General features: G+C 44.0%; 1 protein-coding gene across 1 annotated transcript in view; it reads right to left on the bottom strand.

The window, feature by feature from the left end:
- Window positions 1-25166, bottom strand: part of LOC116984388 (doublecortin domain-containing protein 1-like) — an 86925-nt gene extending 61759 nt beyond the window's left edge. The window contains exons 1-3 of the mRNA XM_033038545.1: window positions 25074-25166; window positions 22585-22766; window positions 433-532 (exon numbers count right to left, since the gene is read on the bottom strand). Coding sequence (XP_032894436.1) covers window positions 433-532; window positions 22585-22766; window positions 25074-25109 — 318 coding nt within the window. The 5' untranslated portion in view covers window positions 25110-25166. The remainder of the gene's footprint in view (window positions 1-432; window positions 533-22584; window positions 22767-25073) is intronic.
- Between the last annotated feature and the right edge of the window lie 1047 nt (window positions 25167-26213).

Here is a 26213-nt window from a genome sequence, read left to right as displayed (position 1 = left end):
AACGTTGTGCAAGACACAAAATGCTGGAGGAATTCAGCAGGTCAGGCAGCATCTGGGGAGAAGATTATCGGGTTATGTTTTGGGTCGGGACATTTCTTCAGATTGAAACATCCCCTATCCATTCCCTCCCTGCTGAGATTTTAAATAGGTAATTTCGGAAGAAAATCAGAACCGTCCTTTCATAAAAAAAGAGTGGCAGATGTATGGAATTCTTTCCCTATTTTTCCAACCTAACCTACTCCACCATACCTCATCAGACCCCTCCCCATACCAAGGAAGGTATGTACATGATAGGACACTGAAGTTAAAACCGAGAACAAAGACTAATAAATTAAGGAACAGATCAGACATCATTCTACTGAATGGTGAACCAGGGTCAAGGGATTGAAATATCTTCTCAGTACTTACGTTCTGTTCTGTAATTAAACTTACCAGCTGATCCCTCTGGAGATCTGTCAGAAGAATTTGCTCCTGTCCAGTTTCATCAAACATTCTGCGGGCTGCAAAGGGCAGTCCCAGCATTGAGGTGCATCTGCAGTGAAAAGCCAGCCAACTCATTAGGTCAACGACAATCCAGGAAGTATCTTTGATCCCATCGATATTAGGGATGGATGACTCTTGTGCCTTTATTTCTCAGTGAAAGTTTCACCATATGTGATGAGATCTTTATGGCCAGAAATATTATTGATTTCAATGGAAAGATCTGTTGCTAATGCAACAATGATTTTATAACATTATACTGATTAGAGGTTTAGCTTAGAGCAGGCATTTTGAGCGGCATGGACTGTTTAATGTGCTGAATTACTCTGTGACACTGTAAACCAAATATTACCTTGCCTGGTGCAAATTTAGTTTGGCTTCATGATGATATGGTCCATCAACTCAATGTTGATTCACCAACAACCCACCTATACTAGGGGGAATTCACAGTGGCCAATTAACCAATTAACCAACCCATCTTCGGGATGTCGGAGATACCTGGAGCACTCTGAGGAATGCGATGCTGTCATGGGGAGATACAGATAAAATCCACTCACAAAGTACTGGCATTCAGGACTGAGACATTGGTTTGCGGGAACTGCTCCTGTACATCGAGCATGCCGCAAGAAATTGCAGCGATTTGTGTTCGCAGTCCAGACCATCACACAAACCAACCTCCTTTCTATTGACTCCATTTAAACCTCGGCAAGGCCAGCAGCATAATTCACTAGATCCGGGGACAGTTTCCTCCCGGCTGTTATCAGGCAACGGAATCATCCTGCCACCACAACCAGAGAGCAGCGTTGAACTATTGTCTACCTCTTTGGTGACCCTCGGACTATCCTTGATCGGACTTTGTTGGCTTTACCATGCACTAAACGTTATTCCCTAATCATATATCTATACACTGTAAATGGATCAATTGTAATCATGTATTGTCTTTCTGCTGACTGGGTAGCACGTAACAAAAGCTTTTTACTGTACCTCAATACACGTGACAATAAACAAAACTAAACTGAAACTGAGCAGACCAACCGGACTTTGGACCTTGGATATGGCGCCAAAATATGGCGGCGCCTGCATGTGTGATATGTGCAAAAGGAATTTCACTGTACAGTTACGTATGTGACATATAAAGCACCATTGAACCATTGAGTGAACCATTGAGACGAAAATGGGAGCTGTGAGGCAGCAGCTCTAACTACTGCAACATCATGCCATTCCAAAGGAGCAGCAGAGAATGGTTTTGACCGACTCACCTCTGAATCATGGGCTCAGCATGCCTCCACACCTTGCTGCAAAAGATACATTTGTCCCCCTGTCCCCCCCACCCGCCAATGTGTTCTAAAAACTTTCTATCTTCCTCTTTCTTTTATTTAATTGCTTCATTTTTCTTACTGCTGCGCTTTTGCCCTTTCGTTTATTCTATTTATCTTTTGGTTAAGGAGTTATGCTTGGCCTGGATGCCCTGTGACATTTTCAGCTTGCATTTTGGACTTTTGGCATGTGTTTCCCCGATCCTGCAAACTCTAGACCAATTATTGTCACATTAGAACAGGAAAACCATCCACCAAAGATTAATCTGCCTTCAAATAAGGTGCATCATAGTGGGAAGATGTCAGAGAAAGAGAAAATGTGCATTTCTTAAGTAGGTCCAATGTAATATCAAAATCTCCTTTGAAGTAATATATGGGCTGTGTTACCTCTCTAAGAACTGCTTGAACTCAACCTGGTGTGCTTCAATTGAATTGTCCTCCTGTGTATTTTTTCTCATCTGTAATTCATGGCTCCTTCTCCGCTGAATCTTTTTCTTTGCAGCACTGCAGCTGGAAATTTAAAAAAAGAGTACTTTGTTAATACCAAATTCAAGTTGTTCATTTCAAATCATAGTGTGAATACAGACCAGCAATGATGATAATTTAATCCCAGTGTATTATTTTCTGATGCAGGTATGTGTTGTCAGAGTGATGTTTTGCAATGCAACTACCCACCCTGAGACAATACTGGTATATACACTGACATTAGTTGGTGAATAGAATCGGATACAGTATCAGTATGCAGTGTGTTCTTTGATGACAAAAAGATAGGAATATACCGCATATTTTTCCTTGCTATTGGTGTCTCTGGCAGATTGCCGCCCTATAAACTGCTTAAGCTGTTCATGGACCTTACCACCTAATTTAATAAATGTTATGTTTTAAACTTTAGTAATCTTTTTGTAATGTTAAAAATTCAAAAAAATTGAAGTTCTAATCTTACGTCACAAAAAAACCACCATCAGTATGTACTCTAACCGACACTGTTAGTTTCCGCTGGTATAATTTGTGCTTGCAATCACACTGATGCGTTAATAGATTGTATTGTTTCAGTAATATAATGTCTAGCATGTCAGTCACAGATGTTCAAGTTGCCAGATTAGAATAATTAGACAATATGTTTCTCATCTTGAGGCACAGTAAACATGGGGAAGAAGGAACACACAGTGACTTTTCCATTCTCTCAAGGGGAATCTGTTTAGATCCAGCATTGACAAGGAAAATAAACACTGAATATTACAGCACAAGAACAGGGCCTTTGACCCACACTGTCCGTGCTGGACATGTCACCAAGTTAAACTAACGTCCTCTGAATGCATATGATCCATATCCCTCCATTCCCTACTTGTGCCTATCTTAACACATTTTAAATGTCACTCTAGTATCTGCCTCCACCACCACCCATCCCAATAGCCGTACCAGGCACCACTGCTCTCTGTATAAAAGACTTGCCACACACAAATCACAACTGTCCTTTGAGCTTTGCACCTCTGACCTTAAAGCTACGCCCTTTGGTCTTTGAAATTTCCACACTGGAATAAAGACGCTCTCTAACCTTTCAAGGCCTCTCATAATTTTATATGTTTCTCACAAGTCTTCTCTCAACCTCCAATAGACCAGGGAAAACGGTTCAAATTTGTCCAATATCTCCTTATAGATAATAGCCTCTAATCCAGACAGCATTCAGGTAAACCTCTTCTGCACCCTCTCTGAAACCTCCACATCTTTCCTGTACTCAATTGTGCAAATGAAAAGATGTCTGAGTCGTTCCATTTTATTTGTATTGGTCCGCTTCCAGATTCGATCACCGTCTCTATAACTTTTCACAGGGATGGATTCAGTGAGTGTAGACTGAACTCCCTTCTCACCACTGTCACCTCCTCCATCCTCCTTCCCACTCCCGCACACTCCCCCACCTTCTACCACTTCCTTCCCCCGCTCACCCCGATCCCGCGCACTGCCAATCTTCCAACCTATCAATACACTCCCCTCACATCCCCTCTCCTCCTCTCCTCCTCTCCATTCTCCCCCCCCTCCCCCCCTTTCCCCAATGCCCCCCCATTTGTGGACCCAGCCTGCGACCAGCGATCCCACGCACACTATCCCATACACGCTAGGGACAATTTATACAAATCTGTGCGCATTTGGAGTGCGGGAGGAAACCCTAACCCTAACCCTAACCCTAACCCCAGCCCTAGCCCTAACCCTAACCCTAACCCTAACCCAAACCCTAACCGTAACCATAACCGTAACACTAACTCTAGGTTGATAGGCTTGGTATAAGTATAAATTGTCCCTAGCGTGTGTGGGATAGTGCGGGGGATCGCTGGTCGGTGCGGACTCGGTGGGCCGAAGGGCACTGTATCTCTGAACTAAATGTGACATGGGGGCCCCAGGGGTTGGACTCGAACCCCCAATGTTCTGCCTGCTCCTTATGGGAACTAAACTGCTGGCCACGAGTTGTCCCAGAGGCAGATCTCTCTTCCAATGGTCTGTCCAAACCTCCAGAGCAGCGGGCTTTTCAACTGGGTACAGGCAATGTTGTCAATGTACCAGTGCCACCCACCTGCTATGGCCACTGAGTCTAAATACCCACCACCCATTTTGAAGCAAGGCGAGGGGGCGGAGAGGGGGAGGTGGGGCGTATTGTTCCCAAAGTCTGCATTTATCCCATAGTCAATGTTACTAAAACAGATGATGTGGCCTTTGTGCAGTACTATTAATGGGATCTAGCTGTCAAAGGCTGGGTCCACAAATGAGGGGCATCAGGGAAAGTGGGGGTGGGGGGGGGGGTGGGGGAGGTGGAGAATGGGAGAAGGGGAGGGAGAGGGGGGAAAGGAAGAAGGGGGAGGGGGAGAGGGGAGGGGAGAAGGGTAGGGGGGAGTGGAGAAGGAGGGTTGGGGGAAGAGGGGAGAGGGGAGTTCAGTCTACGCTCACTGAATCCATCCCTGTGAAAAGAGACGGTGATCGGATCTGGAAGCGGACCAATACATCTATAAAAAAAACTGAACGACTCAGACATCTTTTCATTTGCACAATTGATTTTATTGTATTAATTGTAATATATTAATGTTTAAAATCCATGCATTGAAGGAAGAATATTTTACAGCCCATCTGTGGTCCCTAACCCCTAACCCTAACCTGAACTGGGCGTCACCCACAGGACAGCATACGTCAGCGTGTGACAGGGCGCACGACATGATGAGACACCCAAATGTCGCCCCAGGATTTTGAACGTTCCAAAACCCTGGGGCAACAAGGAAGCACCGCGCGTCGCTACATGCGTCACTACGCCTCACCACGCGTCACCACGCAACAACCTCTTTTTCGGCTGTCGACTAAATGTCGCTCAAACGACGCACAAGTGGGACAGGCCCTCTACTTGCCTGCAGTATAACTGGGGCCATTCACACTAATGTTATGAAGCACTTTGAATCACAATGGGTGCTGTAGTGGAAATCTGGAAAAACCTCCTCTGATAAACTACAATACAGGCCTAACCTTTGCGAGAAGTTAACCTGGTATCTTTGCTACATAATGCACAAAGTCATGATGAACTTAGCGGGTGAGCAGGAGAAAGAATAAATAAAGAGACATTGTTTTGTTTGAATCAGGGTTCAAGGTCTAAATTTAAAGATAAATGATACAGGGGAATATAGAGTCATCTCCATGTTAGAGATGATTCCTATAGAAGTGTTTTCTAATTAAGCAAAGTGATTTTAAAGGTGCAGCTAGGAGGTTTTCTATCAATTTAACAGTGTTTTATATTTTTGTACATATACTGTATTATGTTGAAATGTTATGGATTGTGTTCATCATTCCTGGAAGACATTGCTGGAAATTCATAAATGTTCACCACAGTGCACTTTAAAAACCTATGCCAAAATAACTTGGCAGTCAACTCTCCATCTGTATGCAGATTTTGGGTGTCACAATGTTCTGTATTATATCCTGATGTCCAAAATCACCATTACTCCTTAAAATTGGAAAGGGTTAATCATACACTACTGAAACGCGTGATGTTAGAGAATATAAAAAACATATATTTACAATTAAAAGCAGGAAGATATATTGTGGCACTTTTATTACAGACAGGGTGGCACGGTGGCGCAGTGGTAGAGATGTTGCCTTTCAGCGCCAGAGACCTGGGTTCGATCCTGACTACGGATGCTGTCTGTACGGAATCTGCATCTTATGACCGCATGGGTTTTCTCTGTGAGTTCCAGCTTCCTCCCACACTCCAAAGACGTACAAGTTTGCAGGTTAATGGGCTTGGTATCATTGTAAATTGCCCTTAATGTGTGCAGGATAGTGTTAGTGTGCGGGTATTGCTGGTCGGCGCGGATCCAGTGGGCCGATGGGCCTGTTTCTGCGCTGTATCTCTAAACTAAACTAAACTAAATTAATGTTGGAGGTTTGAAGAAAAGTTACAATAGGCCAGGAAACACCAAGTTAGCAACATGGAGACAACATCTGGTTCATGACTATCACAAATGTTTATACCTTGGTCAATATGCCTTCCCCTATCAAATGACTGCACCACTTCAAAGCATCTACTGCTGGCCCCAGCTTACAGTCAAAGTTTACACACTTCAAATAGGAGAGTCTGGAGGATTCTCGGTGTGGGAATTAATAAGCACTGCATAATTTAGAAGTTTTCACATGTCATTAAAAAGTTATTGTATAAAAATAAACTCAGCACATGTATTCTGTTTGAACTCGTGCCTGTGTTTGATCTGAGTTTACATTATACCAGTTCCATGCAGGGATTTTACAAATGATGCTGTGAATCGACTTTGGGTGATTAATGTTTTTCAAAATAAACCCAGGTTAAACAACCACCCAATTCTCATAATCAAAAGCCATCATTTACCGAAAATATCAACTAGCTAATAACGTGTAAGCAAATTTCAGTGGGCGGCACAGTGATGTAGTTGCTGCTTTACATCGCCAGAGACCCGGGTTCGATCCTGACCTCAGGTGCTCTCTGTGTGGAGTTTGTGTATTTTTGTGTGTGATCGAATGATTTTTCTCCAGGTGCTCCGGTTTCCTCCTACGTTCCTAAAAACGTGCGGACTTGTAGGTTAAATGGCCTCTTTAAATTGCCCCTAGTGTATATGGAGGTGATGTGAAAATGGGATAACATAATATTGATGGGAATGGTGACTGGTCGTCAGCATGGACTCAGTGTGCTGGAAGTTCTGTTTCCATGTTGTATCTTTCAAACAATCAATTAAATAAAGCAAGTTATCATGACCTTGGGATCCTTCAAACTGTTTCATAGGCAAGGGTGTACTTCTGATATGTGGTTAATGTTACAATATAGGAAATATGATAGGTAAATTGCACACGTCAAACCCTCTCAATGTAATGCATAAGAAAGAACTGCAGATGCTGGTTTAAATCGAAGGTTGACACAAAATGCTGGAGTAACTCAGCGGGTGAGGCAACATCTCTGGAGAAAAGGAATGGGCGACGTTTCTGGTCGAGACCCCTCTTCAGGCCCACTGAAGAGTCTGAAGAAGGATCTCGACCCGAAACGTCGCCCATTACTTTTCTCCAGAGATATTGCCTCACCTGCTGAGTTACTCCAGCATTTTGTGTCTACCTTCTCTCAATGTAATAATGACCAGGTTATCTGCTGTTTAATGACGTAGGTTGAGGGATAAACACAAATTCAGGGTACTGAGGTGCTAGGGCTTGCTGGTCATCAAAATAATGTCATGAGATTTTTGTTGATCTGAGATCTTTCAAAGAAGGCTTCTTTATTTAAATCGCTTTCCTCAAAAGCTCTTCCTCAAATTTACGGTGCAGTGTCAGCAAGGTTTGTGTACAGTGTGACTCTGGAGCAGGATTCAAAACAGCAGCTTTGTGACTTGAAGCAGACATGGCCTAATCTAAACTCTGACTGATCCAGAGCCAATACCTGCAGTTGTGCCATAAACGTACATCTGTTATAGAAGGGGATAAAGGAGAATTACTGGGAAATCTGAAATAACTGAACATTTTCTCCCCATTTACTCTAGCCTCAGATAAGCCCCCTCTGCTGTACAGATATTCACACTGCATTATGGGCTAACCATTTAGTTTAGTGTCATTTAGAGATACAGCGTGGAAACGGGTCCTCAGGCCCACCGAGTCCATGCCGACCAGTGATCACCCGCACACTGGCTCCACTATCCACTATCGCATCCTACACTCACTAGGGGAAATTTACAGAAGCCAATTAACCTACAAACCTACAAACCTTTGGAACATCGGAGGAAACCGGAGCACCCGGAGAAAATCCATGCAGTCACGGGGAGAACGTGCAAACTCCAGACAGTCAGGATCGAACCTGGGTCTCTGATGCTGTGAGGCTGCAACTCTACCGCTGTGCCACTGTGCATTCGCTTGATATAACAAGCAAAAAGCAAGATAATAGCAACATATTAACATCTTATATGTGTTCCTAACAGCTCAGTGAGGGCACAAATGGCATGCACCATTTTGTTCCTCTTTAGTGTAAGGTGATGTGATGAAAGAGGCAGGATAACAAGGGTAAAGTCCATGCAGAAGAACAGAGTGACACAATGTGAATTAATGAAAATAATGGAATGGTTTTCCTGTGTCAGAGTCTGTGGCAGCATGAAAAGTGCAGCGGTTGTATTTACTTGACACGACACGTAAATGATTTGTTTTCCTCAAAGTGCTCAGAAAATGTTCAAAAGGTTTTAGTTATCACAGGCTGCATTCATATAATATTTGATACTAAAATCCATGCATCAGAGATTTCAATTTCAGGCTTGGGTTTGCTTTATAGGCTAATTTGTAACATGGTTTTCATGGGCTTGTATTAAGAATATGGATTGAATCAGATTTTACTTCGGAGTCACGTGAGTGACTACGTGAAGAACCCCGCTAGGACGCATGCGTGTCATATCGCTACACGCATTGCAACGAGTCACAGCAGGGGGAGGACGTCCCCTTTAGCGGCAGAATCAAAAAGCCGACAACAGCAGGTAAGGAGACTCTGCGTTTTTCCAACTTACTTTGCAGGTGGAAAAATGGACAGAGCGACTAGAAGGAAGGCTGCGAAAAAGCTGGAGGGGGAGAACCGCGGAGTTGCGGGCAGCCAGCAGCAACAGCAGCAGCCGACGGCACGCCAATCTCCCGAAGTGGGATCAGCTGTGCCCGACTTCGCTCCCGCACCGGCAAAATCCACTCCTCGGCTGGGCGGGAAAGCGAAGCAAAAGGCGAATCGAATGCCAGACTCAGACGAGTCTGACTTTGAGCAGCCGCGAGCTGCCAGTGCCCGTGAGCACCGGGGCCGGTTGGAGCGGCTGCAGGATGACGAGCAGCCGGGAGCGGCCAGTGCCCGAGAGCATTGGAGCCGGTTGGACCGGCTGCAGGACGAGGAACAGCCGCGAGCGGCCAGTGCCTGTGAGCACCGGGGCCGGTTGGAGCGGTTGTAGGATAACGAGCAGCCGGGAGCGGCCAGTGCCCGAGAGCATTGGAGCCGGTTGGACCGGCTGCAGGAATTGGAGCAGCCGCGAGTGGCCTATGCCCGAGAGCATAAGAGCCAGTTGGAGCGGCTGCTGGAGGAGATCCTCCAAAGTGGCAGACTCCGGGAGATGGAGGCTAGCCACAGTGGGCAATCAATAAGCCCCACAGCGGTACCCCTTGTGGGGCTGCATAGTGTCTCTTCCTCATCAGAGGAGAACACGGAGGATCAGTTCTGGGCTGACCCTGAACAGGGCAGGGAACAACATACCCCCAGTAAGCCTGGGGTGAAAGAAAACATGCTGGACATGGTAACCCAGTTCTTCCAACCAGACCAAACCGGGGAAGACCTTGAGCCTAAGATAGCGGCTAGCATTGATTACATGTCCTTTAATCAATTACAGACACAGGCTCTATCAGACACCATGGCACGGCATTTACCTCCAGGTAACTGCAAGTCATTACATGTTCCGAGTGTAAACCAGTGCATCTGGAAGCATGTGGGGACAGCAATTCGAACCAGTGATTTAAAAATTCAAAAGGTCCTAAAAGCATTAACGGCAGGAAAAACAGCTTTTGCCCGTACTTTGAAGGAGCAAGATATGACCCAAGACCACCAGGATGCACTGGCTCTATTGTGCAACTCACAGTATGAGTTGAATAACATTAGAAAAAGTGCAATCCAACCAGCATTGGACCCCAAATTTGCCGGCCTTTGTAAACCAGGAACCTCCAAACCGTCAATTCTATTGTTTGGAGGGGATTTGCCCAAACAAGTTAAGGAACTGGATGAAGAGGCGAAAACGCTGGGGCTCATAAAGGCAGCCACCAAAACATACTTCGGCAAAAAATATCAGCCCTAAGGACCTCCCAGACGGCCAACACAAATCGCAGGGAGCACAAAAACTAGGAGCACCCAACAGCGGTCTTTTTTAGGGCATGGCCCAGAACGACCGCCCTGGAAAATGCGCCAGCCTCCAACCCAACAACAGACCCAAACAACGGCGCCTCAACGTCCACGAAAGATGACGAGGAAATAACACACCTACCACTGGTAACCATGGAGGTAGGTGGGTCAGGTTCCTTAAAAATTAAAGGGAGCACGAAAGTTGGTGGGAGGTTACGATATTATCTGGATGCATGGAATAAGATAACTCTAGACACTTACATTCTAAGCAGTATCCAGGGTTATACCATAGAATTTATACTAAAACATAACCCAGCAGTACAGCATGCACCGAACCGAACGTTCGTGCTCACAAGCATAGAAAAATCTAAAGCACATGCTGAACTACAACGACTACATAAAAAAGGAGTAATTGAACACACCCAACACGAATCACAGGAATTCGTGTCCAATATCTTTATAAAAAACAAGAAAGATGGTGGTTGCTGCATCATCATCGATTTGACAACTTTAAATACCTTTGTACAATATATTCATTTCAAAATGGAAACCTTTGTTACTGCTAAGCAATTAGTTTCCGTAGGCTACTATATGGCAAGCATCGATTTAAAAGATGCTTACTATACAGTACCCATCAGAGGTGACCACAGATGTTATTTGAAATTCAACTGGATGGGACAGCGCTGGAAATACAGGGCACTACCAAATGGACTAACTTCAGCCCCCAGGTTATTCACAGAAATTTTGAAACCAGCCTTGGCGTTACTGCGAAAACAAAAACATATGGTAATGGCATATCTGGATGACATATTTATTGTTGGCAAAACTTTGGAATTGGCTAAACTAGCAGTAACAGCCACGAAACAACAGTTCGAAGAACTGGGATTCATCATCCATCCAGTTAAGTCTAAATTAACGCCTTCAACAAAAATGGATTACCTGGGGTTCACCATTAACTCGGTTCACATGTCAGTGACTTTGCCGATAGAAAAGGCTACAGCCTTACAAGAGGCTTGCAGCGAAATCATTGACATCACCAAACCCTCCATTAGACTGGTAGCCAGGATAATTGGGAAAATAGTGGCCGCATTTCCAGCCACACAATTCGGACCTTTACATTATCGAAATTTACAGAGAGCAAAAATAAGAGCACTCAAAATTAATGGGGGCCATTTTGACAGGCCGATGGAGCTACCTACAGAAGCCATTATAGAACTAAAATGGTGGGAACACAACATCAAGTATTGTTCCAACCCACTAATTATCAGCAACCCGTCTATGGTACTACAAACTGATGCCAGTGCACTTGGTTGGGGCGCCACCAATTCCATCTCGAGCTGTGGAGGGTGATGGAATGCACAGGAGGCATCATTATTAAAAGCACGGGGTATAAACTACCTGGAAATGTTAAGTGCATTCCATGGCCTTAAGTCATATTGTTCGGGGTTAAATCACCAGCATGTTTGACTACAAATTGACAACACCACCGTGGTAGCATATATCAACCATATGGGTGGAAATAAATCGACATCATGTGACAATCTGGCCAACACAATTTGGCAATGGTGCATCCAGAGGAATATTTGGATATCAGCTACCCACTTACCAGGTAAACTAAATTTAGTGGCAGACACCAGGTCACGCAAATTCAATGAAAACACTGAATGGATGTTGGATAAAAATGTATTTGCAGAAATTACAGCACGGTATGGAACACCAGATATCGATCTTTTCGCATCCAGGCTAAATCACCAGTTACCAAGTTATGTTTCATGGGAACCAGACCCTGGGGCAGCAGCTACAGATGCATTTTCGCTGCATTGGGGGAAATTGTTTATTTATGCATTCCCTCCTTTCTGCCTCAACAGTCGGGTACTACGGAAAATACAACAAGACTCTGCATCTGGGATTCTTATAGTACCCGATTGGCCTACTCAACCATGGTTCCCGGTAATACTAGACATGGCATTAGAACCGTGCATCACCATTCAACATAGACCAAATTTACTGGTCCATCCAGTAACACAGGAAAGTCACCCGTGTCACCACTTATAGAATCTGTACTCACCTTTAACATCACATCCTGGTTCACCCTCACCTCTGTCAAAGACAAATCAAAGCTTTCCCGGATCATCAATCAAGCAAGCAAAATAACTGGCAAAACTCAAAATCAATTATCAGTACTCCACACCCAGGCAGTTAAAAGGAAAGCCAACCTCATTACACAGGATCCCACCCACCCCCTGCACAAGTCCTTCCAACTTCTGCCATCAGGCCGCCGATATAAAGTCCCCCTATCCAAGAAAAACATCCACAAAAACTCATTCATACCCATTGCCATAAACAGCTTAAATAAAAAATGAACAAGGGACAAATTAACCCTGACGCACTGTCACTTTATACGTATCCACAACTTTTATCTTGTCTATTTTTATAGTTTCTAATCTTTATACTTGCTTTTAAGATCTATACACACTGTGTGTGCTCGCAGAAATCTGTGTTGTATGACTGGTTATCAGTACATTGTCCTGGTTGTATGTTGAGCCACGTCAAAGAAGATTTTCTGTTACGACAGACAATAAAGTTTTCTGAATCTGAATCTGAATCTGAATCTGAATCTGTCATAAACATACCAATTTATTAATTTGTAGAGTCTGAAAGCGCCTCTACAACACATGGGACTGACGGACCGAACAATGGACATGATTGCATCGGCCCACAGACAGTCCACCAAAAAAACAGTACTTGGTGCACATCAAGAAATGGGGGAAGTACTGTCACGACAATAACCTCAACCACAGATCCAACAATATTCCGTCTGTTCTGGAATTTCTGGCCAGTCTACACTACGATGAGGGGCTCAGCTACAGTGCCATCAACTGTGCCAGAAGTGCTCTGTCAAACTACCTGTGGCAAGGAACAGAGCGGCATTCTGTAGGGACTCACCCCCTGGTAACCAAACTAATGAGGGGCATTTTCAACACAAATCCCCCAAGAACCAGGTACGCCCAAATTTGGGACGTGAGCATTGTATTGACCATGTTGCGAAACTGGTCTCCACCAACAGCTCTGTCCCTACAGAAACTAACTATGAAAATGGTCATGCTGATGGCTTTGGTCACGGCACAAAGGGTCCAGTCGCTACAAAAACTAAGGCTGGACAACTTGACCATTTCATCTGGGAATTTGATTTTTCTTATCCATGACTTAATAAAACAGAACAGACCGGGAACAGCAGGGCAAAAAATAGAATTCGGGGCCTACCCGACGGATGACTGCCTCTGTGTAGTAACTCATTTACTATTATACATTGAACAGACAAGAATCATCAGAGGGAAAGAAATGGCACTGTTAATTAGCCACAAACAGCCACATAAAAAAGTAACAGCCCAGACCATCTCACGATGGCTAAAACAGGTCCTAATGAAGGCAGGAGTAGATACTGACGTTTTTAAATCTCACTCCACCAGGGCTGCAGCTACATCAGCAGCAAAACAGTTGGATGTTCCTATGGACCAAATCCTCAAGACTGCAGGATGGTCAATGGAAAGAGCCTGCACCGCCATTCAATATGATGATGGCTGATCATCCAACTCAGTTCTTGCACAAGAATCCTGATGACCTGACGTAACCCACCACTGCTGTTTTTCGGCAGGCACTTCCTCACCCTTGGCTTGCACAGCACCACTAGACTGGGTTATCTCGAAGTATCCAACAATTACATTTGATGGAATAGAGACCTTTCCTCATCATAAAAGCCCCAATGACAGGTCAAATCCCAACAGGCAAGTTTAAGTGTCAATTAAGTCAGTGGTGTCATTCATCCTGCCAAAGTATTTCCTTTAGCTGTTCTCTGAAGTTGTGACCTCTCAAAGAAGGTGTGCTGAAAGATCTGTCGGTCTTACAACATAATGAACAGAAGGAGACTTGAGTTGGAATTTATCTGTTTGTTGGAAATTCCTTATGAACAGAAGTTCATAAATTCTTAAGTGATAGGAGCAGAATTGGGCCATTTGGCCCATCAAGTCTACTCCGCCATTCAATCATGGCTGATCTATTTTTCCCTCAACCCCATTCTCCTGTCTTTTCCCCTTAAACCGACACCTGTACTAATCACTAATCTATCAATCTCTGACTTAAAAATATCCATTGACTTGGTCTCTGCAGCCGTCCGTGGCAACAAATTCCACAGATTCACCACCCTTTGACTAAAGAAATTCCTCCTCATTTCCTTCCTAAAGGCACATCCTTTTATAAAGAGTCCCAGGAAATAGATTGCAAAGCAACAGATCCCAGCAGTAATGTACAGGCATATGAACAATCAATGGATTATATCTCAGAGTTATCGAAAGGGTTTGGAGAACGTGGTAAGGACTAACAGTTCACAATGTAAAGGTTTCTCTCTGCACTCCTTGTGGACTGACTGCAAGTGTAAATCGAAAACCATTTTCTATTATTTTCATTGTGAATAGAATGCTTCCAGACACTAAGCTGAATTATTATCTGGTAACCTTGACTCTACATCTGCTATCACATTTTATTTTAAGCTCTATTCTTAATGTGTCTTTCTAAATTTCAGCACAGTTTTTCCTCACATTTTGTGGATGTACAGTGCAAATTCAAATGTGTTTTCCTTGCCCATTACCTTTGATTACATGACAATGACGGTTTTGACGTAACGATATAAAGAATCACATGCAAGTTTCCATGTAGTAAACCAACAAGGACTCACCTCCAAGATTCTTCTTAGAAAAGATATTTGTGATTTGCTCTTCCTTGCCCCAATTCTACTCCTTATATTCCTCGGAACCTGTTGCGATACTGTCAATGCTGCTGGCAAACATCCAGCATAGTCTTGTCCTGTGGCAGGGAATGAAGCGAGTCCTGCAATGTTCACAAATTTCCTTGCCTTCACGATTGCTTCCATTTTATTCTTCGACTGGCTGCAGTCCATGTGCATCCACTTTTAGCCCAAGGTAAACTTTGTCTTCCTGCATGAGTGCACGCTCGCTTCTTTCCAGCTTCTGTTTGGGAAAGATCTTCTGCTGCCCCAAGCTTGATACTTGCCTGTTTCCAGGATCACACTGTCTCTCCCCATGCAGTCGAAGGGGTGATCCTCTGCCTGAAGCATGGCTCACAGAACTTGGCAAGATGCAGGGCAGCACAGCGACTCTTCCGAAGCTGGTACCCAGTGCAGTGTCAAAGGCAGCGTTGAGAGTGCAAGGCCATCATCCCAAGCTTGCCCTCAGTCAAATTGCTTCAACATTCACATACATTTACAATCAATCATTCAGATCCTGCCTGAAACTACAATTGCACAAGGAAAAAAAGTTAAACAAATATCTCAAGTGAAAAAGTAAAAAACACACATGCTCGTGGTGTGCGCACCCCTAAACACACATACATGTACGCATACACACATACAAATGCACACATATGTACACACAAACATTCACACACAAACACACATGCATACATGTAGGCACATATATGTACATACACATACCCGCACGCTCGCATGTACACTCACACAATTAAAACTTGACCTTTCTCCAAATATGGACCTCCTCTCTTTGAATTCAGCACGAGAGGTCCGAAATCTGTGGAAATTCCCATCTTAAAAGGAGACCAACTGGGTAATGAAGAAGTAATTCATACAGCTGGAGTCAAAGTCAGATCGGTTTATTGTCATACACACCAGGGTGCAATGAAATTCCTGGTTTGCATGAAGCTCATAGAGTAAACAATATGCATGATAATGATCGATACAACGATAAATATAATGATAATTGCACAACCACTGAATGGTGGAAGATTGTTGAGCAGTCTGAGGTGGTGCAAAAAGAGCACCAAAGTGCAATAACAAAATAAATGAATGAAGTTGAGTTAAGTGTAAAGGGCCTGTCCCACGAGCATGCGACCTGCATGCGGCGAGCGCGACCAAACCAGATGCGGGGGCCGCGCGGAGGTCGAGTGAGTGACGTGAAGTTCGAGCGAAGTCCGCTGGACGTTCGCGTGTGACGTACGGCGTCAAGACGCTGCGTATACCCGTCGAGGCGGCTGCAGGCCGGCAGGCCGTTGCCGCGCGGAATTTTTGAACAGGTCCGTTTTTCGGACCCCGCGCGATGTCCACACAACTCCATACGGCTCCGGCGATCGAAGTGGGACCGGCCCCGCGAGGCAGTACAGCTCAAGCGACCACGTTAGGTCGCGCTTGCCGCATGGAATCGCATGCTCGCGGGACAGGCCCTTAAGAGTACGTGACGGCATCTGCAGGAAGGGGGGTGGGGGGAGCTGGGGGGTGAGCAAGAGGTGATCAGTCCAGGAATTTAATACCAGGATGAAGAAGCTGTTCTTAGTCTGGATGTCCGGGCTTTCAAGCACCTGTATCATCTCCCAGAAGGTAGAAGAATGAGAAGGGAATGTCCAGGGAATGAGAAGGGAAAGCAAGCATCCTCAACGATACCTCCAGCCTTCCTGATGGACTTTGGTTAGGCCGCATTTGGAGTATTGCATGCACTTCTGGTCACCCCCTTACAAGAAGGATGTGGAGGCTTTGGAAAGGGTGCAGATGAGGTTTACCAGAATGATTCCTGGATCAGGCAATGTTAGCTACACAGAGAGAGTTTGGACAGACTTGGATCGTTTTCGCTGAATGCAGAAGGTTGTGGGAAGACCTGATAGATGTAAATGAAATAATGAGAGGCACATGAAGGGTAGACAGTCAGAACCTTTTCCCCAGGATGGAACAACTAAATACTAGCGGGCAGAACTTTAAGTTTAAAGGAGATATGCAGGGCACGTTTTTTGCACAGAGGGCAGTGAGTGCCAAGAACGTGTTGACAGGGGTGGTGGTTGAGGCAGATACAATAATGGCATTTAAACTACTTTGAATGGCCATATGGATATGCAGGGAATGGAGAGATATGGATTATGTACAGGCACATAAGATTTGGTCTTGGCTTCATGTTCACGTGCAGCACAAATATTGTGGGCTGAAGGGCCTGTTCCTCTGCTATACTGTTCTATGTTCTGTATTCTGTATTAGTGTAAAACTCTGAAATTAAAAAAAAGTGCATGATATTGCAAGAGGTGATTCAAACTGCTCTGTTGCGTTCCAAATTCAATTATTTAGATGGATTTTGAAATTAAAAGGTTAACATCAGATTAGGGTTGTGCAAATTGGTTCAAGAATCGTGTTACAAGAACATTATGGGCTCCATCCTTCCTTGGTCATCTGTTGTCTGTTGTCGGCCCTGCTTTGTTCTGGCCTTTTCTTACCTCCAGTTCCCTCCCCTATACTTTCAGTCACAATAAAGGTCCTGACCCGAAAAGTCACCCATCCTTTTTCTCCAGGGATGCTGCCTGACCTGCTGAGTTACTGCAGCACTTTCTGTCTATTTTCGATTCAAGAACATGATGGTTGAGAGAAAGTAGCTGTTCCTGAACTTGGTGGTTCATACTGCCACTCTGGCCACCAACACTGTTGCCCAAAATTGCCCAACGCATCACCGGTTCCTCACTCCCCTCCATTGAGTCTGTCCAAAGCAAGTGATGTCTGCGAAGGGCGCTCAGCATCGTCAAGGACTGCTCTCACCTCTACCACAGACTGTTTACCCTCCTACCATCTGGGAGGCGCTACAGGTCTCTCCGTTGCCGGACCAACAGGTCCAGGAACAGCTTCTTCCCTGCGGCTGTCACACTACTCAACACTGTACCTCGGTGATTGCCAATCACCACCCCCCCCCCCCCCCCCCGGACACCCCTTTCACCAGGAAAAAATTAATTGCACTACTATGACTGTATGCACGTAAACATATTTATTTATTGCTCGTATTCTATGTCGCTCTTCTAGGGAGATGCTAACTGCATTTTGTTGTCTCCGTACTGTACACTGCACAATGACAATAAAGATTGAATCTGATCTGAATCTGATCTTAGCTCACAGTTACGCCTCTGGTTTGGCTCTGTCCAATATCTCTCTTCGTGCAAACCATGCTTTTTTTTCTTCTTCATGCAAAGCCCATTCTTTATATTGTAATCAGTTTGTAATCTGCAGAGATTCTTATTCTAACCGCTTATACAGCAGCACCAGGAGCAAAATGAACCAATGACTAACTACTAGAGCACACATTTTGTGTTTGTTCCATTCTCTAACTACACTAATCATGGGTGCATGTCATATATATGTCGTGTTTACATTCAACTGTCAATCTGATGTGTGACGGCTGTCATACCCAAATGTTTCTTCGAGTTACATCTGTTTATTGGGTTGCATACATTATTTATTTACTCTCTACAATGTTTGCTCTTCAAGCACAGTAATTCACCACATGTTCCAGTGTCAAAAATGCATTATGCAAGTGTTCGCCCACGTTGCCAACCAATTCTTTACATTGATGCACTCCCTGGTTTTGTTTATATGCTCATAAGTTCATGTTATAGGAGCAGAATTAGGCCATTCAGCCCATCAAGTCTACTCGGCCATTCAAGCATGGCTGATCTATCTTTCCCTCTCAACCCCATTCATAGAACCAGAAAATAGGTGCAGGAGTAGACCATTCGGCCCTTCGAGCCTGCACCGACATTCAATATGATCATGGCTGATCATCCAACTCAGATGATCCAACTCAGAACTCATTCTCCTGCCTTCTCCCCACATAACCCCTGACACCCGCACTAATCAAGAATCTATCAATCTCCACCATTAAAATATCCATTGACTTGGCCTCCACGGCCTTCGGTGGCAAAGAATTCCACAGATTCACCTCTGATGAAACTCTTGATGCAATTCTTTCATTCACTTTCTTCTCTGATCTGCCATGGGATTTGAGCTGTTACTTTGCTGTACCTGATATACAAAGGTTTACACCAGTTTTTTTTGGTAATTGGGAAGATAGACATAGCACACATGATTATACTGTGACTGACACATCAACCCTGCTGAGGGGAATTTTGCACAACGTTGTACTGGTCAATCTCCCCATGGGTGACAACTGACCTGACAATAAATAATTGGTAGCACTATCTACTGTAACGTGGGGGAATTCACTTTTTACAAAAGATTAAACAGGTTAATTTACAAGGCAGATTTTATATTCTACACTGGTACTCCCTTAATGTAGAGATCTAAATATTTATGATTATTAAAGGAATTGATTTGGAAGATAAAGTTAATTCCTCTCGAAACCAGAACAGTTCAGTACAGGAACAAACCCCAACCCTACCCCTTCTGGCCACAATGTCCATGCCAGACATGACACCGTTAAACTAATGTCCTTTGCCTACACATGATCCGTATCCCTCCATTCCACCTACAGACATGTGCCTATCTAAAAGCCTCTTTAATACCACTATTGTATCTGCCTCCACCACCACCCTGGCAGCACATTCCAGGCACCCACCACTCTCTATGTAAAAATCTTCCCCTGCTCATCCTCTGCTAAATTTTGCTCCTCGCACATTAAAGCGAACTGCTCTATGCGTCTATGAATTTATGCCTTTCATAATTTTATATGCTTCAATCAGGTCTCCCCTCGGCCTCCAACACTCCAGAGAAAACAATCCAAGTTTGTCGAACCACTTGTTATAGCTAATGTCCTCTAAACCACGTTGCATTCCAGTAAATTTATTCAGCACTCTCTCCAAAGCCTCCATTCTGTATCTTCCTGTAATGCCGCAAACCGGAACTGCACAGTCCAGTGAAAGAATCCAGTATAAGGGGAGATAATCTTAAAATTTACATTGTAATGCTGTCAAGAAATGTATTCATCAAAATGAGGGTGCAACTCTAGAATTGTGATTCACCAAGGTGGCTGAAGATAACTAAAAACTTCAACATAGATGGTGGTAACTTTTTGCGAGAGAACGGTATTGAGGTTTCTGAAACCTTATTGTTAAAATGGCGATGTAACTGATTGGGAGTAAAGGCTTGAGAAGCTGCCTGTTCATCTATTTCTATCTATGTACTGTAGATAGTGAGGACTAAAGTGTTTTGGAAAGATTGGTCAGTTCCAATGCACCTCCAAAGGAATAAGAGATTCACCAGCACTGTGGTTGCAAACAACTATCAACCTCCAATATTCTATTATTCCCAGCCTTAAATTCCAGACTTCTACTCTCTGACTGATGGATAGGTTTTGTCAACATTATACTAAACAACCTAGAACAAATTGTAAGATTATGATCTCTTGATCTAGAATCCCCACCCTCAGAAGTACCTTATCCTCATTTAACTGAAGAATGCCTTTAATCACCTTAAACACTCAGTTAAACACTCAACACTCAAATCTTCCACCAAACATTCACTAGTATACCAGTATAGATTATACAACTGTCCCTCATAAATTAGTATTTCCTTTAAATTAGTAAATTAATTTAAATTAGTAAACCTTGCCTAAGAGCAGCGTTCTCTGTGTTAGATTATACTAGAGTTCATTTCAAGGTCAATCAGTTGCAAGTGGAAAGCCACCAAAATATGACATGTGGAGTCTGCACGTTCTCCCTGAGACTGCATGGGCTTTCGCCGGGAGCTCTGGTTTCCTCCCACATCCAAAAGACTTGCGGATTTGAAGGTTAATTGGCCTCTGTAGATTGCCCCCAGTGTGCAATGAATGTATGAGTGGGATAACATAGAACTAGTATGAACGAGTGATCGATGCGGACTCGGTGGGCCCAAAGGTCTGCTTCCATGCTGTATCTCAAAACTTTAAACCAGGTTCCTCTGACCCGTCCTTGTAGCACTCTGATCCCCATCATTATCTCTTTGATTCATTCAGCAGCAACACTCCACTGAAACCGGAACAGTGTTGTACTGTGGTACCCTCCCCTAGGAGCTGGCTTCAGAGATCCCAATGTAATCTCGATCTGTGTAAAATGCCAGCAGAGGGATAATGGACCAAATAGTTTCCTTAAATTTTGCATCGTTCTATTTGTTACACAATTGGACACAGAGGTATATTCTGTGTCGTACTAAATCAAAGCAGCGAAAGGCTCCTTCCTCCTTTATCCGTTTTCACTCTTGAATTAGTGCCAATTCTGACTGGAAGACCAACGCGGAAACTTTAATCCAGATACAAAATAACAGAGAGGGACCAACAGTTGAGGTGGGGGGGGGGGGGGGGTTGAATCGATTATTAACGGCTTCTTATTGACTGTACTGATGATGAATTCAAGAGCTGGGAGTTAAAGTTATAATCTGAATGAGGAACTGAAAGCGGCTACCGATATCATCTAGTTGGTTTAACATGATATTGGGGTGGGAGGTTGCAACCTTCATGCGGTCCGCCCTGTTTCGACAAATGCAATCAACCTGGCGTGCACAATCAAATAAGATCAAATGGAACAAGTTGTCCTACAACTTTAGGCTGTGCACCCCATACGCAGGAAGAAGAACATGATAGTTATGGATTAGTTAAAGCAGCAGACGGCATAGTGGAGCAGCTGTAGAGTTGCTGCCTTACAGCGTTAGAGACCCAGGTTCGATCCTATCTACGGGAGCTGTTTGTACAGAGTTTGTATGTTCTCTCTGTGACTGCGTGGGTTATCTCCGGGTGCTCCGGTTTCCTCCCACACTCCAAAGACATACAGGTTTGTAGGTTAATTGGTTTTGGTAAAATTGTGAATTGCTCCTACTGTATAGGATAGTGCTAGTGTACTGCTGATGATCGCTGGTTAGCATGGACTCAGTCGTCCAAAGGGCCTGTATCTGCGCTGTATCTCTAAAGTCTAAAGAGATAAAGAGATGACTGAATGAGGGATCCATTTCAATCATCAGCTAGCCATTTCTTCCCCAGGTGCTACCAGTCTTTGCCAGGATAAGGGAGTCTAAAACTAAGGGACATAGATTTAAGTTGAGGGGCCATAGACCAAAGATTTAAAAGGGGCACAAGGTGCAACTTATATACACAGAGGGTGATACCTCCATGGAATGAGCTGACGGAGGATGCTGTCGAGGCGGGTACAATTATAATCCTTGGAAGACACTTGGACAGGTATATGGAAAGAAAAAGAGATAAGGGCCAAATGTAGGAAGATGGGACCAGCTCAGATGGACACTTTGGTTGGCATTGATGAGTTAGGGTTGGTTTCCATGGTGTATATGACTCTATGACTCTATTTTTATCCCTTTGAAAGATTCTGAGGCATTTTTGTTCCACGTCAAATAACTTTAATCCAATTTCGAAACACTATCAATAATTACACTTACAAGGTACGTGGTCTTTGCTCTTACAGTGCAAAAGCCTAATGTCACGAAGAACGCACATCCAGTACCTATGTAAAGATGGAATCTTCAGAACTTCAGTGTGGACACTGTCTGTGCTGCACGTTCAGGTGGAACTGTGACCACATTGGCATTCAGTAACTGACTGAAGTGAAAGAGATATTTTGCTGTCTTACGTTTTCTTGAGCATGCTTGCGATATCCGGTCCCGTGACTGTTAGTATCCTGGACTTATCCTGCTCCCCGTTCCTCAAAACCTTTAATCTCACAGGTGCGTATATGCCTTGAGTCTTCGTTATTGGCTTGGTCAGTGGTGGAGCATTGGGGAGAAGGGACCCTTCAATTGGCCAATCGTATTCCTATTAAAAAAAAATATTTATTTTGGTTTTACCCACATATGCGCACACACTAGAACATGCAAACACATGCTCACAAGCATGCACACACACATGTATGCACACCCATACACACGCCGCATACACATGCATACATGCATGCACGCACAAGCGTATGCATGCATGCACACTCAAGCACGCATATACACACACATACAGACACAGACACACACACACACATTTATATAACGAAGATAGACACAAAAAGCTGGAGTAACTCAGCGGGACAGGCAGCATCTCTGGAGAGATGGAATGGGTGACATTTTAGCTCGAGACCCTTCTTCAGGCTGTTTAGGGATAAGGGAAACGAGAGAAATAGACAGTGATGTCGAGAGATAAAGAACAATGAATTAAATGTATGCAAAATAGTAACGCTGGTAAAGGAAATAGGCCATTGTAAGCTGTTTGTAGGGTGAAAATGAGAAGTTAGTGTGACTTGGGTGGGGGAGGGATAGAGAGAGAGGGAATGCCGGGGCTACCTGAAGTGAGAGAAATCAATATTCATACCACTGGGCTGTAAGCTGCCCAAGCAAAATATGAAATGTTGTTCCTCCAATTTGGGTTTAGCCTCACTCTGACAATGGAGGAGACCTAGGACAGAAAGGTCTGTGTAGGAATGCAAAGGAGAATTACAGTGTCCAGCAACCGGGAGATCAGGTTGGTTCAGGCGGGCTGAGCGAAGGTGTTCCGTGAAACGATCGTCCAGTCTGCGTTTGGTCTCGCCGATGTATAAAAAGTCAAAGTCAAAGTATCCTTTATTGTCATTCAGACCTTTCGGTCTGAACGAAATTTCGTTGCCACAAGAGTCCACATCTTGAACAATGATTACAATAGATGAGTTTGGAGGAGGAGCTAAGTTGGAGGTCAAGTGAACCTAACCTGAAAGGACTGCCGCATACAACACATAATCATCCGAAGTTTCCGCCACCTCCAACGGGATCCCACCTCTAGCCACATTTTCCCATCTCCACCCCTTTCTGTCTGCCGCAGAGACCGTTCCCTTCGCAACTCCCTGGTTAACTCATCCCTTCCCACCCAAACCACCGCCTCCCCAGGTACCTTTCCCTGCAACCGCAGAAGATGGGACACCAGTTGCTATACCTCCTCCCTCGACTCTGTCCAGGGACCCCGACAGTCCTTTCAGGTTAGGCAGAGGTTCACTTGCACCTCCTCCAACCTCATCTACTGTATCCATTGTTCAAGCTGTGGATTCTTATACATCGGCGAGACCAAACGCAGACTGGGCGATCGTTTCGCGGAACACCTTTGCTCAGCCCACGTGAACCAACCTGATCTCCCGGTAGCTGAACACTTTGATTCTCTTCCCCGTTCCTACACAGGCCATTCTGTCCTCGGTCTCCTCCATTGTCAGAGTGAGGCTAAATGCAAATTGGAGCAACAGCATCTCATATTTCGCATGGTATGAATATTGATTTCTCTCACTTCAGGTAGCCCCAGCATCTCATCTCTCTCTAACCCTCCCCCACCCAAGTTGCACTAGCTTCTCATTTTCACCCTACAAACAGCTTACAATGGCCTGTTTCCTTTTTCATCGTTACTTTTTTGCATATCTTTCATTCATTGTTCTTTATCTCTCCACATCACCGTCTATATCTCTTGTTCCCCTTATCCCTAATCAGTCTGAAGAAGGGTCTCGACCTGAAACGTCACCCATTCCTTCTCTCCAGAGATGCTGCCTGTCCCGCTGAGTTCAAGCTTTTTGTGTCTATCTTCAGTTTAAACCAGCATCTGCAGTTCCTTCTTACACACATATAGATACATGCATATACTGTACTGCAATGTACTTTTCAAAAAATGCCAGCAAATCCCTTACAGCGTTTATTTTAGACCATGTTTTCATCATTTAGAGATACTGAGAACTGTTCTGGATTGCTCCTCTCAACCAACCATGAAGGAATGGCCTAAATAGATAAATCTAGATCACAATACTGTAGCTGCTCATAAATTCATGAGGACAATCAGAGGGGACTTATAACTGCCTGTAAACATGAGACTTATAGTTCGTGATTGGCTTTGATGTATCTAGCTGAGTGCAGATTAGTTTAGAGATACAGTGCAGAAACAGGCCATTCGGCCCACCGAGTCTGCACCGACCAGCGATCCCCGCACACTAGCACTATCCTACACACAAGGGACAAGATACAATTTTTACCAAACCCAATTACCCTAAAAACTGCTAAGTTTTAAGTAATACATAAACCATGAAGACAATGCTCCACACTATCTATAGATCAGAAACATCTCCATTACCTCATTCAATCTACCATCTGGCATCACAGGCCACATGTAGGTGAGTTTGTTCCACAAAGGGTTGTCCAGTTTTGAGTTCTTCCATTGACCTGGTTTTGCAGTTCCTTCCTGCTTGATGGCCCATCTAACGAAACAATGTTTTATTTTAATGTTGAAAACAAGATCAATCAGGATTTTTATTCATTAAATACAGAAGCACTAATATAAACATTAAATGTTTTACATTTGCATGGTACTTTCTCGAAGCCTTGTAAACATACTTTGGTTTTGAGACTGTGTAATATTATCAAAGAAATCATACTATCCAGGCCACGCTCGCATCTCATTGCTACCATCAAGAAGAAGGTACAGGAGCCTGAGAATGGTGATCTCCAAGTCCAAGACCAACTTCTTCCCATCAACCGTCGGGGTTTTGAACCATCCCGCGCAACCTGAAACACAAGCCTACATCAGCACCGAATTGCACTGGACTTTGTACTAGTAAGATTGCACACCGTAATGTGGCTTGTACTATCATGGTCTGGTTTATCTAATATACCGGATAATTTATTTGTTGTGTTGTTGTGTTTAATGTGTTTTGTAAAGCTTCAGAAAGTAAGAATTTCATTGCTCCTGTAGTGGTGCATATGACAAACACTTTTGATCTCTTGAATTCCTGAGCATAGCGGACTTGTTTGATGTACATAGCTGGGACAACGTTCCAAAGATTAGACTATAAATGCTAATGAAGAGCAGACACAAGGGAATACAGATGCTGGAATCCTGAGCTAAAATAAAGTGCTGGAGGAACTCAGTGGGTCAGGCAGTATCTGTGGAAGGAAATGGACTGGTGACATTTTGGGTCGGGACTCTTCTTCGAGATTTCAAAGCAACATCAAAAGGAAACGTTGTCTGTACATTTCCTTGCAAGAATCAAGTCAAGAATGTCAATAGTGTTTAATTGCCATGCGCACCAGGAATGGAACAGTGAGATTCTTACTTGCTGCAGCTTTTGCCGGCAAATTACTTGAACACCACAATAAATATGCACTTAGAAATAAAATAAATAATATTATGTTATACTTGGTAACCAGACCATAATAATGCAAGCCGAATATTGTAGTGAAATCCTTATACAAAATCCATAGTCCTTCGGTGTTG

This window comes from Amblyraja radiata, chromosome 20 (genome assembly GCF_010909765.2).
Source record: "Amblyraja radiata isolate CabotCenter1 chromosome 20, sAmbRad1.1.pri, whole genome shotgun sequence".
NCBI classification, from domain to species: Eukaryota; Metazoa; Chordata; class Chondrichthyes; order Rajiformes; family Rajidae; genus Amblyraja; species Amblyraja radiata.
This window is presented reverse-complemented; position numbering and strand designations above follow the sequence as displayed.